Raw genomic sequence first — 12,070 nt, forward strand, 5'->3', positions numbered from 1 at the left:
ATGTTTTCCGCCCACAGTACTTAACGTTTAATAGGTTCGGTACAAACCCTTCAAATTCACGGTGGATTTAATGGTGATGTCAAGGATTAGTTTTGCACGGATTCGTGTCCGTGCTTACTGGTGGCTTGCACCAACCCTTTGAGGGTGAAGAGCCAGGACGGTGTCATCCGCCTGGAAAATAAAAATGCCGCAATCAAGGGGGTTTGAAGTCTGCCAAGTTCAGTGCCCTCTGCTGGCCGTAGCGGGCAAATCACTTGCCGCTCGGGGACGCGACCGACCCCAAGGTGTCTGCCCTGTGAAGAGATGGTTTTGGTCTGGCTCGAAAGTGTCAGCTTTCTCCTAGATCATTGAGCATTTAGAGGGGAGGGTTTTGAGTTAATGCACGTGAACAAGAAAAATGAGTTAATGCTTCAACTAGGAGGCCCGCATCTCTGAGTTCTAATAAACCAATTAGTACCTCCTAATCGATTACTCTGCAGTTTATTCAACTATGTCAAAGCTTTGTTCAAGAACACATTCTGGGGGATCCCTGGGTGGCTCAGCGGTTTAGCACCTGCCTTCGGCCAGCGCGATCCTGGAGTCCCAGGATCGAGTCCCGCGTCGGGCTCCCAGCATGGAGCCTGCTTCTCCCTCTGCCTGTGTCTCTGCCTCTTCCTCTCTCTCTATGTCTATCACGAATAAATAAATAAATAAATAAATCTTAAAAAAAAAAATACACATTCTGCTTAATGCAGCCGGTGCAGAGCTGCCCTTCCAGGCTGGAGGGCTTCTGGCTCCGTCGGTCCTGGGTTCGAATTACGCCTCTTCCATCCCCTCTGACTGGACTTTGGGCCAGTTCCTCTTCCTCGTGGGGCTCAGCTTCTCAGTCCTGGAGGGTTGGTGTGAGGGCGATGCCCACAGGAAGGCCTGGCCGTGGCAGAGGCTCACGGGACACGAGCTGTTGTGTGTGTGCGTGTGGCTCACTTTGAGAGTCTAACATGTACTTGGGACATGAACACGAGGGAAAGAGGTGAAAGCCTTGATTGTGGCTATCGCAGTCGTCCTGGGATAGCTGTAGGCTCAGGATGGCTCCGTTTCAGCAGCAGTGGTTGCTGGAACATAATGATTTATTTATTTATTTATTTATTTATTTATTTATTTATTTATTTATTTATTTATTTATTTTTGGTGCCGGTTCAGATGTCTTCTCTAATTACAAGCGACCAGTGTTTCTGGGCCTCGGTGCATTCATACGCCTCAGCAAGGCTTTTTGCAGGAAAGTGCTGTCTGAGCAGACAGGCACCCCGGCTGACCACCAAGTGGGAAATGCAGGAGGGAGGGAGCCCACAGCTCAACCGCGCGCATCCTCACCACCACATCTCCCTCGGCTCTGCAGCCACCCACCTTCTCCTGTGGCCAGTCCTCTTCTACACCACCCAGAGATCAATGCCACGTTTTCTGAGGGTCTAAGGTTATTTTGGCAAAAGGGTGCGCCGAGTGGGGATCTGAGGTGGCCCTTGCAGGTCTGGGTGAAAGAGCCTTTTCCTATGTTGAACAGCACTGCAATCTGGGTCTGCTCGGTGCATTCACCCACCCACTCACCCACCCACCCAATAAAGACTTCCTCCGTCTTGCTCTAACAGTGTCCACGTGGCTCTGTTAGAAACGTGCTGATGGTGGCCCCTCCTGGGGGAGGTGGGGGCTTCCCTCTGCCTCACCTGAGAGCTCAGAGAGGAGGCAAGGTGACCCCCCCACCCCCACCCTGGAGCCATGCAGGAAGTTCGAGAGAACAACAGGCAGAGTGGGTGGCTCCGAGGAACACTCGGTCCTGGCCCGGCCTGCCCTTGCCCGTTCTCACTGTTAACGTCTCAGGCCTGGGAGGACCGGGCTGGCCTTTGAAAGGTCCATCAGGCTCCAGAGTGTGGGAAAGGCAGAGGGTCCGGGGCTGGACACACAGGGACCTGCTCCTGTAGCTCGGGTGGGAGGCAGTGAAGACCTGCACTCAGGGTAAGGGCCGTGGTGTGAGCTGTGGTCGTGGCCAGGGGGACAGGGGAGGTGGGCCCCATGCAGATGGGCCGGGCTCCCGCTCCCTGGCCCCCACCCTGTGACCACATGGGCCTGTGCTTCTTCCCAAGGGGGCTGCGCTTCTCTGGGTGTCACCATGCAGAATAGAAATGCTGCACCTGTGTGTACACCGTGTGGCATGGCACTCCAGACCCTGTAGAATGTACCCGAAATGTGGACCAAATCATTACCGTGTGGCGATCTAGAAGCCGTGTGAAGGGCCTCGCTGAGGCTCTGCGGAGCTGCCTCCCAGAATCTTCCATCTCCTGGTATTTTCAGACTTCACCCTCCCCGGACACCTGCACATCCCTGCCCACCTCCCCTCTCCCTGCAAAACGAGGCAAGCAAACAAGAAAGGAAATACACCCCGGCGGCACGAGCTTTTACAACCTGGGAATAGTTGACGGGGTTGCTAACCCGGCTCGGTGGCCCACAGGCCCGGCTCCCTAGCCCAGATCCACAAGGCAACACTCGGAAGGAGGCCCACCGGCACCTGCCCGCCCGGCTCCCCGCCTGTTGCCCTTCTCCGTGGAGGGTGCGCGGTGGGGAGTCCTCTGAGCCTGTCCCCGCTTCTTGCAGGTTCGCCATGGAGCCCATCTGTCCGCTCCTGCTGGCGGGTGTTAGCTTGCCGCTCGCCAGGGCGCTCAAGGGCAACGAGACCACCCCAGCCTACAGCAACTGGACCTCTACGACCTCAGGTGAGGACCCGGCCACCTGCCCCTCCCAGAAGGCTGTCTGGGCTGGGATGACGAGGCTGGCGGGGGGTGGGGGGGGGGGGGTGGGGGGGGGCACGGGGTGGGGGGGTGGGGGGGCACAGTGAGGCTGACTCCCCTAGCGGCTGAGCACAGCAGCTCGCAGGTGACACCTGCCCCACAAGCCAGCTGTTGGCAGTTTGACCAGGACAAAGCTTAGGGTTCGGAAGGCAGCAAGGGCAGCCCTGCGCTGAGAGCCGGTGTCCGCTTCGGTGGGAGGCAGGAGAGCAGGGGTTCATGGACCCCCCACCCCGCAGGCCCCCCGTGGGAGGCCAATTCAGACCACCCTGGAGGAGCACTGCTGAGTCCATAGGGGATATTGATACACAGTTGGTGCGATCAAGAAATGAGTATTAATATTCTTAGATATTAGGGTCGTGGTCAGATTTATACTTTTAAAAGAAGAGTCCTTACTTTTTAGAGGTGCATTTTGAAGTCCTTATGAGTGAGACCACACGAGGCCTAGAGATGACTTGAGAATGAGCGAGTGGGGACCTGGCGGTGGGCGGGCCATAGACCCAACACGGCTCCTTGTCCTGATCAGAAGGATGGGTGGCAGGTATGGGGGGCTCGTTGCTCTCTTATCCTGCCTTTTCCATATAGTTTTTAAAGATTTTATTTATTTACTCATGACAGACACACAGAGAGGGGCAGAGACACAGGCAGAGGGAGAAGCAGGCTCCATGCAGAGAGCCTGATGTGGGGTGGGACTCGATCCCAGGACCCCAGGATCCCGACCTGAGCTGAAGGCAGGTGCTCAACCACTGAGCCCCCCAGCCGTCCCCTTTTCCATATTTTGAAAGTTAAGGATAAGGAAGAGTGAACGGGCACCTGTGACAACGTGGGTGAACCCCAGAAACACGCTAAGTGGAAGAAGCCAGACACGAGACACGTGGTGTGTGGCTCCGTTGAGGGGAAATGCCCGGAATAGAACAGGTGATGGAAGAGGAAGGACACGAGCGCTTGGGCGGGCGGGGAGGCGGGGGGACGGGGGTGGCCAACGCAGAGTGACCGCAGATGGGCGCCAGGTGGATGGGAATGTCCTGAGACGCTGTGGCGGCGGTGGCACAACTGTGCAAATTAGCTAAAAATCGTTGAATCATATGCTTCAAAAGGGGGAGTTTGTAGTATGTAAATTTTACATCAATGAAATGCAATAAAGGCCGTGCAAACTGAAAGGAAGAGGAGGAGGGAGGGGGAGAAGGAGCAGCGGGAGCGGATGCTCTGGCGTCACGCAGCCCGTGCGTGTGCAGTCCCAGTGCTGCGCTTACTGGCCGCTGAGTGACCTGGAGCATGTTCCTAAAAAAAAAAATCTCTTTGTGCCTCAGTATCCCCATGTGTGAGACCGGAGGTAATGATAGTGCCCACTGCTCGGCAGTGCTGTGAGGATGAAAGAGGCAGCAGAGCTGGGTGCGGGAGCTCGTCCACGTGGGCCGCTGCTGTAGTTGGCAGGAGAAGGCGTCAGAGGAGGCCCGGCCCCCAGCCCGTCTCTGACTGCCCAGAAAGTTGGCTTTTCAGGGTCCCTTGATGTCTCCTTCTTGGATGTGAGCCCAACACAGACAGAAGCCCGACTGGAGACTTCAGGGTCCCCTGGGCTAAACCTGGGGACCCCCAGGGCAACCCCACACCTCCCTGGCAGCCTGGAGGCCCGCCTGTGGCAGCCAGCTCTGTCCATGGCCAGGGCAGCAAGAGCCTATAACCAGCAGGCCTGGTCCACCCCACCCCCTGCCGAGCGTGCATCGGGGCCTCGTGCCAGTGCCCACATGCCTGCCCCATCCCCTTCCCTCTCCGTCCCTCCGAGACTCCCAGGCATAAAACTCAGGGACTTCTCTGATAGGGTATCCCTTGGCAAATTGGTTCGTGTTCTCCAAAGAAACGGGATCCGTTATGTATTTATATTTTCATTTACATCTATACTCGTATCTATATTTATATTTATGACAAGGAATTGGGTCACACGATTGTGGAGGTTGTCAGGTCCAAAATATGCAGAGCCAGTGTCCCAGTTTGAGTTTGAAGGCTGGCAGGCGGCTACAGAACCCGAAAGAGTGATGTCCCAGTTGGAAGGCAATCAGGCGGGAAGACTTCCCTGTTACTCACAGAAGGCTCAAGGCTCAGCGCTTTTGTTCTGTGCAGGCCTTCAACTGATTGGACGAGGCTCACCCACAGTGAGGGGAGGGAGACGAGTGTAATCTTCTTTTCCAAGACCCCCAGTTTGAATGCTCAATCTCACCCAGAAAGCACCCCCTGGAAACACCCAGAACGATGTCTGACCAAACATCTGGCAGCTCATGGCCCACACACATACACACACAAATTAAGCATCGCACTTGCTCATCACAAGGCCTTGGGAGAGCAAAAACTATCAATTTCCCTCTGGAAGAAGCAGCTTGGGCAAGGTGATTGGAGGTGGCACTGTTCCGGCTGGGGTCAGGGGTTCAGCCCCCATCCAGCTCAAGAGCTTTACGTGATCTCCGAACCCCAGACAAAGGTCGTACAAACTCATCTTAAGTGGCATCCGTGGATGCCAGCTGCCAGCAAGGAGAAGCACTGTCCTCGTGCTGAAAGCCAGAGGAGTCCAAAACCTCAAAAAAAAAGGAGACAGAAGCCCCCGGCACCCGGAAACTGCCGTTTGTTGTGTTGCCTCATTTCCAGCAGGCGTCGGGATGCGAGGCCACTGGCGGGACTGCACAGCCTGGGACCCTCCGGACCTGCCCCGAGGACCGTGTGTCCCGTGCCCGGCGGGGAGGGGCTGGCTGTCCGAGGCCCGGCAGCCGCAGAAGCGCGTAGTAACCACAACAACGCACGTGCCGGAGAAGCGACGGTGGAGCTGCAGGGCTCTCCTGCAGATGGCACCCAGGGCACCGGCAGGGTGACTCAGCGCCCTCCGGGGCCTCGTCGGTTCACTTGAACATAAGATGATTGGCTCACAAGGTGGCTGTGGGTGTCAGGTGTTCCCTCATGTGGAGGGACTGTCGTGTGACCTCGTGCCCACCGGAACGGATGTGACGCTCACAGCTCCTTGCAGCTTCTGCTGCGGCCTTTGCGGTCTTGGCATCGGTCGCTGGTCACACACCAGGAGGGAAGTCGACACTGGCTCCACTTCAGGATCTCGGTGATACCACGTGGACAGGCTCCATGGACCTAGAATGCCAGGGGGGATTCTGGGACTCTGCTCCCTGAAAGACGGATCATTCCGGATGACCACGGCACGTTGGCACGGTGCACCGAATAGCCAAAAATTACCGTTTTGTTTGTTCTCAGCAAGGGACATTTCTTTACGCAGGAGCTGAGGGTGAATATTCCCAAACAGCACAGCCAGATGTGACGGTCCGTATTACAGGAAGGATTCCTAAAAACAAATAAGCAAAAAGGTAATGCAGGAAAACGTGGAGGATATGACCAAGCCCAGTGCAAATACCGAATTGATGACGTTTTATTAATCATCGGATGATGCTTAACTCTATAGAAATTAGGGAAGTGCAAATTATTTTTTTAAAGATTTTATTTATTTATTCATAGACAGAGAGAGAGAGAGAGAGAGAGAGGCAGAGACACAGGCAGAGGGAGAAGCAGGCTCCGTGCAGGGAGCCCTACGTGGGACCCGATCCCGGGTCTCCAGGATCACACCTGGGGCTGCAGGTGGCACCAAACCGCTGCGCCACAGGGGCTGCCCGGGAAGTGCAAATTAAAGTGGTTTTATTTTCCTTATCCGATTGACGAAAATTAAAAGGGTGGCTAATAGGCAGGAGACATTGGCCCCAAACCCCAGTCTGGGTGAGCCTGGAAGCTGCAAAGTTTGCCGGTGGCCACGTGGCCGTCTCTGTTACCATTTACGGTGTGTGCACACCGATGCACAGGGTCCCGTTCTCGGAGTGCCCTACGGACGCACTTTCAAGGTACACAGAGATAAAAGATACCAGGTGTAAAATTGTAGGTAACAGCCCAAAAGTTGGAAACAACCCAAATGTCCATGGAAATTTTGGGTTATTCACAAAGTGGAAGTGCAAGCAGCAGTTCAATGAAACGGAGAGGCCCGTGTGTGCCCGCGCGGGAGCTTTCCAAGACACAGGCCGAACGAGAAAGACGAGCCACAGAGCTGCCCTGATGGCCTATGTCACCCGTTTTTTGTTTTTTTTCCACGTTTCGCTTGGCCCCCTCGGGGGACACAGCCTGCAGAGGCCTTTCCTGGATCATTTTGTTTTTTATTTTATTTTTTTTAAAGATTTTATTTATTAATTCATGAGAGACATAGAGAGAGAGCAAGACAGAGACACACAGGCAGAGGGAGAAGCAGGCTCCATGCGGGGAGCCCGACGTGGGACTCGATCCCGGGACTCCAGGATCTCACCCTGAGCCGAATGCAGGTGCTAAACTGCTGAGCCACCCGGGGATCCCTCATTGTGTTTTTTAAATTTGCACTTAGGTTGAATTACTTATCTGTATTTAAAAATCAGATGATTTGGGGGTGAAAATATGAATTTCTTCTTTTGGCACGCTGGAAGGACTGGACAGTGGGGAGGGGGCTCACCTTCCTCTGGACCCCACTGGGGCCACCCCCACCTGCAGGCCGGACACGGATGCCCCAGCTCTCCAGCCCCCGCCAGGCCTGTGGACTCCTGAGTGCTCCTAGCCCATCTCTGCCCTCCAGACAGAGGCAGTGGCTGGCATTGTCCTTGTGATCTGCGCTTTCTGCCCCTGAGTATAGCCCCTTCCCCCCACACATACACTCTGAGGCCATCGGTCATTCTGCCTCGGTCCTCAAGGAGACACCCACTTCTGTAACTGTAGTCCTTACTGCCGGGAGGCTGGGCCCTGGAGCCTCCTGACAACACCCCCCAGGGATGGGCTGTCTGGGGTCCGGGTGCCCTACAAAGCTCCAGGTCAGGCCCATGGCCCTCCGTCCGCCAGGTCCACCCAGCCCTTGGACCCACAAGGGACCCACAAGCTAGGCAGTCAAGTCACTGCCAAGATAGTTGCTGAGTTGGGGCAGCCCGACCTCTGTGCAAATGCAGAAGTAGGGACACAAGGGCACACGCCTGTGCTCTGTAGTTGCATCTGGCAGGGTGGCGATGGAGCCCAGTCTGGGTGTGGGGCACCCGACCCTCTCTGAGGCTGGGCCCAGCTCTGCCCCTTGGGTGTCAGGCATCTCCCCCATAAGCCTGGGCTTGAGTTTGCTCCAAGACCCTGGTAGTGCAGGGAGGGTACCCCCTGGATGGGCAAGTGTGAAAGCCTCAGGCCAGGTCAGCTCCCCAGGGCAGCTCTGCAGCCTGGGGCACCGGCCCGGAGCCTGCTGTCACCCTGGCTTTGTCGTATGGCTCAGCTTGGGAGGTCACTAGCCAGGTGGGAGAGGCATTGGCCTAGCCTGGAATGAGGGTGTCTTGTTGGTTGTCCAGGCTGATGGTGGCCACGGCCACCTTCTCATCACAGACCAGACATCGCTCCGTGCCCTTCTACATCAAGGGGTCACTCGAGTCAGTAAAATGTTGTCATTTATTAGAACTACGTGCATACACCCACGTACAGGGTGCCGGAGTCGGCATGAGGCCCTGGAGGGGGAGGGTGCTTACAACCTGGGACATGAGATGCAGATAAAGATCTTTAGAATACTCAGGGCGGGGGGCAGTGCCGGGGGCGGGAAGCTGCAGGACTGCTGTGTCCCCGCTGGGCTCAAGTCCCTGCTTGGTGCTCCTGTGAACTCAAAGCTATGGAAGTCCTGTTGTTGCCTTTGAGGGGCTTCCACTGAATCAGACTGAAGACGGTCACCCCCAGAGCCTGTTCACTCCAGGAGAGTGGAGTCTGTGCTTCAGGGCACATACGGACCCTCTGGGATCCACAGGAGGGGAGCCAAGTGGGCTTCCTGGAGGATGTGGCATTTGCCACGCTCCCTGGGGACAAGGACATTTTGGTGAGGAGAGGGCAGCATGGCAGGCTGGGGAGGCAGGGACTAAGTTAGAACATCTGGGGGGGAGGGCGCGGCCAGGCCACCAGAGCCCCTCGGCATCTGGGCTTACGGGCCAGGTCTTGGGCAGCCACAGGGCAGCAGCTGCTCTTGGTCCAAGGATGTGGGACCTTCTGAATGAGGAAGGTCAACCTGGATCAGTAGGATTGGGGGCTCGAAGGTCCCAGAAGACCTGATCATGGCACGGCCAAGGACCTCCACCCGGCCCAACGGCCAGACTGCACCCCCGTGCCCTGAGTCCTACCCGAGGCCCCGGATGCTCTCCACGCTGTCCTCACACAGAATAGCTAACCCTCTACCCTCGTCCACCTCCCCAGGATGGGGAGAGGCAGGCGCCCCAGGACCCCGGGGCGACAGGTGACGTGAGGGTCAGGGGCTCCCGTTGTGCCTCCACTGTCCCTCCTCAGCTCAGGCTCCCTGGCCTGTGTCAACGCTACTCATCTCTTACGGGGTGAGCACGGTGGACCTGGACGGGGGGCTGGTTTGCAGACTGTAAAGTGAGGCGCCGAGGAAGGCGGTTCTGCTCTAAGGGAGGACGTCCTGATGGGATGGAGGGGCAACTCATTGGCAAACTGTAGAGTGAGTCTGGCACCGGGGATCTTTCCCTGCCCAAACCTTTCCCCGTCCTCTGAGTCCTTGCCTCGGGTCCCTCGTGGCACTGGGGACCCCTTCTGCCCGCAGGCCCTCCGGACCCCGGCGCGCCCCAGCCCCAGCTGGCCTGGCTGCTGTTGCCTCTGCTGCTCTGCGTCCTCCTTCTGCTTCTCGCCGCCTACTTCTTCAGGTAGGAGTGTCCCCGGGGCGCAGGCGGACGTGCCCCGACCAGCCTCGAAGAGGAAATGAGCTCCTTGAGGCTGCGCTGCGGGTGTGGGCCCAGGCGGAGGGCGGCGGGGCTGGGGACCGGAGGTGCCGGGCACCCGCGAGGAGGGCCCAGCCATGAGCAGCAGGAAGAGCTTCTCCAGGCTCACCTGGTGGGTATCGCCGCGCCGGGGCCGCGCTCCCGGGGGTGTCCCTGCGCCCCCTGCTAACCGGTCTGTCCCCCCAAGGTTCAGGAAGCAGAGGAAAGCCGTGGTCAGCGCCAATGACAAGAAGATGCCCAACGGAATCCTGGAAGAGCAAGGTACCCGGGAAGGGGAGGGTGCTGGGGGCTGCTGGGGGCTGGGGGGCAGCCTGGAGGTGCTGGGGGGCTTCTGGGGGCTAAGGGACTGCCTGTGGGTGCTGGGGGGCTGCTGGGGGCTGGGGGGCAGCCTGGGGATGCTGAGGGCCTGCTGGGAGCTGGGAGACAGCCTGGGGATACTGGGGGGCTGCTGGGGGCTGGGGGACAGTCTGGGGATGCTAAGGGCCTGCTGGGGGCTGGGAGATAGCCTGGGGTGCTGGGGTGCTGCTGGGAGCTGGGGGACAGCCTGGGGGTGCTGGGGGGCTGCTGGAGGCTGGGGGACAGCCTGGGGGTGCTGGGGTGCTGCTGGGGGCTGGGGGGTGCTGGGGGTGCTGAGGGTGTGCTGGGGGTGCTGGGGGGCTGTTGGGGGGCTAGGGAACAGCCTGGGGGTGCTGGGGGGACTGGGGGCTGCTGGGGGCTGGGGGCAGCCTCAGGGTGCTGAGGGCCTGCTGGGGGCTGGGGAGGTGCTGGGGGGCTGTTGGGGGGCTGGGGGTCAGCCTGGGGATGCTGGGGGGCTGCTGGGGGCTGGGGGCAGCCTGGGGGTGCTGAGGGCCTGCTGGAGGCTGGGGGGGTGCTGGGGTGCTGAGGGGCTGCTGGGGGCTGGGGCACAGCCTGGGGGTGCTGGGGGGCTGCTGGGGGCTGGAGGGGCTGGAGGGGGGAGATTGGCCCTTTCTGACCATGTCGGGGGCTCTTGTCTGCCTCTTATTTTAAATTATGTTAAAGTCCTTCTCCTTTGCGACTTTGGTCTCGCTTTGCTGGGGATGATGCTGAGCATTCAGGACTAGAGTTTTACAGTTTCGGGATTTTTCTCCATTTCTCTCTGATGTGAAACAGACACTGAGGCCTTCAGTTTGTGGCTTTGTTGGAAACGCTGTTCACATCCTGTCTTTTCTACGGGGTTGTGGCATGTAACAGGTTTCGGGGAGCCCTTTGGAGCCGTTCTGAGATGACACAGCCTGGGTCCTACTCGCAAGTGCTCCCAGGGCTCCCCTGAAATTCCCACTGTTGGCGGACCCTGATGCCAAGGGGGAGCTAGGCCGCCAGCGTGTGTGGCGGGGCTGGTCGCAGCCGGCCGAGGGCATTCCCGACCCTTCTTTCCGGCTCCCCGAGTCCGGTCGGGAAAGTGTTCAAGCTACGTTCGCGGCGCATTGTTCCTCCCTCACCCTCAGCACGTCCAGATGGCTGAGCGGGTTGTGGGGTTGTGCGAGGCAGAGGCTTTCAGAAGTATTGGTTCACACCAGTGACGCTGACTTCCTCTGGTCGCTGGCTACCTAGTTGTTCCACGGTTTGAGGGAACAAACATGCTTTCAGACTTCACACAGATTGCAAAACTAGCAGCAGCGAGGACCGGGACGTGGGGGTGGGGGGTGGGGGGTGCTGCTGGTGGTCCCGGAACCTTGTTAGGTGCCAGCGTGGTGTCCGGGTGTCACCGGAGGGAGGCAGGTGTGGCCGGCCAGACCCAGAGGCCCCGCCAGGCCCCTTCTGACACATCTTCTCGGGGAGGAATGAGCCCTGGGAGGCGTTCCTGGCTGGGCTTCAGAACAGCGCTGCAGGTGGGGACAGGCCCTTGGCAAGCGTGACAGCAGAGTTGTTATGCTGACCCCGTCGAGAATATCAGCGCTTTTCCCAGGAAGACAAGCACATGCCAAGGATTTCTCCTTTTGTCTCTGGCTCAGTTTCTGGAAGGAATTTGTGCCGGGAACCTCCCTGCAGCCAGCCCCTCCCCACGCCTCCCTGCCCGCTCCTCGCAGAACAAGGATGGTGTTTGTCTTATTTCTGCTGGAGCTTATGGGGTTTGAGCGACCGGGCCTGTGTGTCATGAGGATGACGAGGCTGAGGGAGGCTCACGTCCTAGCCGATTCCCGGTCCGTTCCCAGCTTGAACCGAGACCATTCTTCTGTATTTATTACCATAGAATCACGCCCCCTGTTTCAAATTTGGAAAATTGAACTTCAGTGTGAAGCTGCCTAAATCCTTTACGGGAAGAGCAGGGGCTGGGGTGGGGGCGCTGAGATGGGACATCTGCGGTTGGTGGAAGCAGGTCACACCGGCCAGAGGGACGCCCCTGCCTGTAAAGGGCGAGGCTGTATTATGGGGGACAGACCTCTGTGCTCCGGTGCTCAGGGCGCCCGCTTGGCCCCGGCTGCATGACCCGAGAGG

General features: G+C 58.3%; 1 protein-coding gene across 6 annotated transcripts in view; it reads left to right on the forward strand.

The window, feature by feature from the left end:
* PTPRE (protein tyrosine phosphatase receptor type E) overlaps window positions 1–12,070 on the forward strand; it is a 143,360-nt gene that overhangs the window by 93,363 nt on the left and 37,927 nt on the right. For 5 of the 6 annotated variants that reach the window (XM_038579114.1, XM_038579112.1, XM_038579111.1 and 2 more), the window contains 3 exons: window positions 2,623–2,741; window positions 9,439–9,538; window positions 9,801–9,874. In XM_038579114.1, the coding sequence (XP_038435042.1) occupies window positions 2,630–2,741; window positions 9,439–9,538; window positions 9,801–9,874 (286 nt within the window). In that variant the 5' untranslated portion in view covers window positions 2,623–2,629. Of the gene's footprint in view, window positions 1–2,622; window positions 2,742–9,438; window positions 9,539–9,565; window positions 9,726–9,800; window positions 9,875–12,070 lie in introns of those variants that run through there. The other variant, XM_038579116.1, reaches the window with a different exon arrangement.

This window comes from Canis lupus, chromosome 28 (genome assembly GCF_011100685.1).
Source record: "Canis lupus familiaris isolate Mischka breed German Shepherd chromosome 28, alternate assembly UU_Cfam_GSD_1.0, whole genome shotgun sequence".
Taxonomy (NCBI): Eukaryota; Metazoa; Chordata; class Mammalia; order Carnivora; family Canidae; genus Canis; species Canis lupus.